The sequence below is a fragment of the Cnephaeus nilssonii genome, assembly GCF_951640355.1.
Source record: "Cnephaeus nilssonii genome assembly, chromosome: 10".
Lineage (NCBI taxonomy): Eukaryota > Metazoa > Chordata > Mammalia > Chiroptera > Vespertilionidae > Cnephaeus > Cnephaeus nilssonii.
In genome coordinates, this window is record NC_137081.1 from 47,111,831 (window position 1) to 47,117,830 (window position 6,000).

The 6,000-nt window shown below is 42.9% G+C and overlaps 1 protein-coding gene across 1 annotated transcript in view; it reads right to left on the minus strand.

Moving 5' to 3' along the window:
* UBR3 (ubiquitin protein ligase E3 component n-recognin 3) overlaps positions 1 to 1,463 on the minus strand; it is a 185,166-nt gene extending 183,703 nt beyond the window's left edge. Inside the window, 1 exon segment of the mRNA XM_079782590.1 lies at positions 883 to 1,463. Within this exon segment, the coding sequence (XP_079638716.1) occupies positions 883 to 1,424 (542 nt within the window). The 5' untranslated portion in view covers positions 1,425 to 1,463.
* Positions 1,464 to 6,000: the final 4,537 nt, after the last annotated feature.

Genomic DNA, 6,000 nt, shown 5'->3' on the forward strand with positions numbered 1-6,000 from the left:
GTACCAACTCTTTAACTCACTGCAGTCTCTGAAATTCCAAATCCCAACACCCTGGTACATCCCTCCTATTGAAAAAAGCATGTGTTGAGTGTCTCCTTTTAGAAAGATGGCACGTATTAAACGGTGAATAAGGTGCCCTTTTAACTGGAGAAGAGCTAACATCTGATTTCTAATTTGCTCAGTGTTTTGCTTGTTCTTCTGGTATGGAGGGTATTCTATAACTGACCGCTCAGGAGCCCAGTTCTAGATGTCATTCCAGCACACCAAATACCCCACTGACAGCTCAACAGTCGCTTTCCATACAGGCCCCTCCCATTCGCTCCTCCCTCAACCCCCAAGAGCTCCCGAGCTCCTTCGCACAGACACACACTGACAGTTCAGAAGACCTTTTCCCTACGCTGTCCTCCCCTGCGGCTGCAAGACCACCTCCCCGCCTCTCAGCATCCCGCGATCCAATTCGGTCCAAGTACCCCTCCCGGCCAAACCCAATCGCATCATCATTTCTTCCCAAGAAGCACGCAGCTTTACACAGCCTTTCCCACCAAGTGCACAATTGACAGCTCGACACCAGATGCCCCAAGTATCCTTTTCCTCCTCCTGCCCCACGCACAGGCTCTTTTCTCGCTATCACTCAGTCGCCCTGGCTTCCCCCAACATTCACAGCCCGTTCCTTCAGCACGCTCTCCGCTCTCGCCCCTCCATCTCACCCCCCTCTCCGCCGCTGACAGCTCAGACACCTCCATCCCCGGGTGCCTGCACCCTCCCCTGCTCCCTTCCCTTCACAGCTCAGGATCGGCTCCCCACGTTCCCATTCCCGGTCTCCCAAAACCCAGGCCTGGACCTCCCGCTGCGCCCCACGCCCCGGGGGAGGGCTCCACTCACCCGCTCTCCCGCATCACGTTGCTGTCCCCGCAATCACAGGCGCCCCCGGCCTGGCTGCGGAACATGTTGAAGTCGTGTCCAGTGTGGTCGCCCTGGTGGAAGCACTCGGCGCACAGCGACATGCAAGGGGAGATGCCGCACGTCCGGCAGCGGTAGGCCACGAAGTTGGCCGTCCAGACCAGGCCGCAGAGCGCCGCAGGGTCGTAGGCCCGCACCGCCGCGCAGAACTCCTCGTAGCCGCCGCCGCCCGCCAGAAGGCACTTACACCACTCCAGGGCCTCCTCCTCGGCCGCCCCCGGGCCGCCGCCGCCGCCCGCCGCCGCCTCCTCGCTGTCCGCAGCCACGGCCAGCGGCCGCTCGGCGCTCAGCACCCGCTCCAGCAGCGCCTGCAGCTCCTCGGCGCCCGCCCTGTTGTCCGGGCGGCTCAGGGCCGCCTTCAGGTGCGCGGCGGTGGCCGCCTTGTCCAGCGCCAGCCCGGGAGCAGGCAGCTCGGGCTGGGGCGGCTGTGGCCCCCCGACGGCCGCCGCGGCCGCCGCCGCCATGATGAGAGCTCAGAATTTGGAGAGCCCAGGGCTGGCGGCTCCTCCCGGGAGGGTGGGGGAATTGACTGCTGCGATGGCTCGGCCGCCCAACTCTCGCGATACCCGGGAGCTGCCGCGCACCTTCGTCCCAGCTCCAGCACACGCCCCCGCAGACTGCGGTGCTGGTGCGGTCTGCACACGCCGCATCTCGCCTGGGGTGCTGCTGCATCCACTTCCCACCGCCTCTTGGCTCTCCAAGTTAAGAGCAACTGAAATATTTCATATGAAAATTCTTTAATATGAAAAATCTTTAATGTGGACAATGTTTGTTTGTTTTTAATGTGCCTACATATAGGAATTATACGCAGCATCTTTCAGATGCGTTTTAAGCATCTGCATTTCGTTTTGCGATATAAATTCCCACTGTCAAATCCATAACTAATATGTCAATGGCAAATGGACACAGAAAAGGTGCTCAGCACCATTAGTCGTTAAGGAAATGCAAATTAAAACTATGAGATAGCGCTATACACACCCACTAGAATGGCAATGATCAACAAGACAGACAATAACAAATGTAAGCAAGGATGTGGAGAAGCAGGCCCCTCCACATCAGACTTTCATCCCTCATACTTCACAGATGGGAATGTAAAATAGTACAGCATGTGGGAAAAGTTTGACAGTTAGCTTGACATTTACCACAGAGCCCTTCAATTCCACTCCTAGGAATCTACCCAAGATAATTTACAACATATATCCACACAAAGACTTAAAGGTAAATATAGTAGCCAAAAAAAACTGGAAGCAATCCAAAAGTCTAACAATTCGTAAATGGATAAACAAAATATGGTATATTCATATAATGGTATACTACTTAACAATAAAAAGGCATGAAATATGTGCTATAACATGAATGAACTTCAAAAACCTTATGTCAATAAAAGAAGTCAGATACCCCCCAAATTTATATTGTATGATTCCATTTACATGAACTGTTCAGAAAAGGCAAATCTGTAGAGACAGAAAGTAGATTAGCAATCTATGGGAAGGTAAGAACAGAAAGTGACAGCAAATAGGTACTAAGGGTCTTCATAGAATGATAGAAATGTTCTAAATTTGGATTGTGGTGATGGTTGCACAACTATGTAAAATTTACTCAAAATCCTTGCGTTCTACTTTAAAAGCAGGTGGATTTTATGGTATGAAAATATACCTCAATAAAACAGTTAATGATCATAATCAGTAGTAGTACTCATTGTTTGAGATGAATAACAAGTTTCTGTCCAGATAGAAACTATTTTACTGCTTTAGCTTTCAAAATCAATATGACAGGCTCTCAAATCTTTGGTTCTCCTAAAGTGTCTGGGGCTTCTATCATTTGGATCCAGGAAGTCTGACATTTTTCCCTTTCAATGCATTAGCGTAATATAACAATTTTTCTTCTAAATTACCTCTCAAATAACAGTGCTGTGTAATGGGGAATTCCTACAACGATCATATTTCCATGAGGGAAAGCCAGATTGAAATTTAGCTGAAAACTCAGTACTCACTTCAATGTTATACCTCATAAGATTTCATTTAAGTGTGCTACTATTACTCTACTGAAGACATTGAATAAATAATGCAATATGCTGCAGTTACTGAAAGCTAAAAATAGTATCTAAAAAAACTGTGCTCTTATGTATTTCATCTTAATGCAAAGAAAAATCTAGTAATACTTATAAATGGGCTTTTCAAATTAAAATAAACCACACAGATCAGTTAAAAGCTATAAATAAGTGATAGATAACATCATCACTTCCAAATTTAAAGTAGATACCTTCAACAGAGAATTTTAAAAATAATGTAAATACTTCAAAATTGTTTTTGTATTAATGAAGATTTTCTTAGTTGCAAGTGATAAAAACCCAACTTGAACTAGCTGAAGCCAAAAAGAGGACCATATTAGGTCACACAGTAAACAACGGAGGGAAGGGGGAAATGAACCTGGATGTGTATCCATCTTTGTTTTCGGTGAGCATCCGCTCTGTTGTCTTCTGTGCATGGGCCTCCTCCAACCCCAGCTCTAGGCCATATCCCACTTCACAACAAAGAAAAAGGGTCTCTTCTCTGCCAGATCCACTTCAAACCCTGGATGGCCCATGCCATCCTTACCATCAGAAGTAGAGGAGGCCATACCTGCTGGGGACATAAATATACACAATGCTTAGAACATTAATTTCTCAATTTCTACCTGGCCTCCAAATACACACAAGACCTTCTCTACATACACAGCAAATTTGCCAGTTCTAATGGCAAATGTTGAAATTTCACATGATAAGAAACATTGTGCCTACTATGTACAGGAATTCCTACAAGTGAGAACATTGAAGATTCACAACCATCCTGAGAGGCACTTCTCATTATCCCCATTTTACAAATAGCAGTGATACTGTGCATTTCACAGCCTTCAAACCATAAGAACAAACCCTGGTAGAAAAACCATTCATTGTTCCTGAGTGTGCCTGTCTTTCTCCTTCCTTCCTTCCTTCCTTCCTTCCTTCCTTCCTTCCTTCCTTCCTTCCTTCCTTCCTTCCTACCTTAATAGCTACCTTGCAACTATACTTACTGCCAGTCTCTCATTTGTTTAATATTGAAGCAAAGACATTTTAGTAATTTTGTCAAGTTGTGCTTTAGAAATATTTTGGAGGAAAAAAGCATGACAGTGCATTAAGTGTTTGACCTATTTTAGCTCCTCTACAGGAGCAACTTTTCCAAGGTTGTGAATGCTTGACAACTCCCTGGGGTCTTTTTTTATTATCATTCAATACCATTACAAGTTGTCCTACTTTTCTTTTCCTCCGTTCTTTTTTTTTTAATCCAAGGAAAGTTTCCTTCTCTGCATCCCTACTAAAGACCAGAAGATTTTTACCCACTGCCCTATTCATACAGCAAATTAATTCAATAAATGTTTGTTGAGCTCCTACTAATTACTGTGAACAAAACACATGGTCCATGGCATGGCTTAGCATGACACAAACCTAGGGAACACCATTCACATACAATGCTCCTTACACTAAGCTTACACACTGATGGAAGCATATTATATATTGTAACCTAATCTACAAATACAGTATTATTGTCGTTACAATTATTATTACTTATAATCTGGGAGTGGGGAAAAAAACAAAGTACTAACCACAAAATAAAGACTAACAAAATGAGTTAACTTAAAATTTCTATTTATTAAAAGAAACAGTTAAGAGTTACAAACTTTCACCCACAGCCAGCATTATACTCAATGGGCAAAAACTATGAGCATTTCCCTTAAGATCAGGAACAAGACAGGATGTCTACTTTCACCACACTTATTCAACATAGAACTGGAAGTCCTAGCCACAGCAATCAGACAAGAAGAAGAAATAAAAAGGCATCCAAGTTGGAAAGTAAGAAGTAAAACTGTCATTATTTGCAGATGGCATGATATTGTATATAGAGATCTCTAAAGATTACACCAAAAACTATTAGAACTGATAAATGAGTTCAGTAAAGTAGGATACAAAATAATGAAATCAGTTGCATTTTTATACACCAATAATGAACTATCAGAAAAGGAAACTAAAAAGAACAATCCCATTTACAACTGCTTCAAAAAGAATAAAATAGCCTGGCCAGTGTGACTCAGTGGTTGAGCATCGACCTATGAACCAAGAGGACAAGGTTCAATTCCCAGTCAGGGCACATGACCGGGTTGCATGCTCAGTCCCCAGTAGAGGGCATGCAGGAGGCAGCCAATCAATGATTCTCTCTCACCACGGATGTTTCTATCTCTCCCTCTCCCTTCCTCTCTGAAATCAATAAAAATTTATTTTTTTTAAAGAAAGTAAAAAGACAACCCACAGAATGGGAGAAAATATTTACAGACTACTAGTATATAACTGCTAAGGATCAAGTATGTAGAATATACAAAGAACTCTTACAACTCAACAATAAAAACATGAATAACCCAATTTTGAAATAAGCAAAGGGTTTGGATTGTTATTTATCCAAAGAAGCTATAGAAATTATCAAGAAGCATATTTTAAAATGTTCATCAGGGAAATGTAAATCAAACCACAATTAATTGCTACTTCATACCTGATAGGATGGCTATAATTTAAAAAATGAAAAATAAGTGTTGGTGAGGATATGGAGAACTAGGTTACAGGAACTTGGTCAGACATTGCTTATAGGAAGCTAAAATGATGCCACATGAAGGATCTTTGTGGTGATGGAAATACTGTGTCTTGACTGTATCTGTCAATATCCTGGTTGTGATACTATAGTTTTGCAGTGTTATTATTGGGGAAAACTGAGTAAAAAATATACAGAATCTCTACATGTTATTTCTTATGATTGTATATGAATTTACAGTTATCTAAAAATAAAAATTTTAAATCAACTTTTAAAAGGAAAAAATGTTTTCAACCGCAGATAGGTTTGTTTTCTTTCCATATATCCGGCTACTTTCAATCATCCATTTGATTCAAACTCCTTACCCCAACCACCTCCCTCTCAACAAATACCAACAAAAACTATTGGGCATTTGTTATGTGACAAAGAACTTTATGTACTAACT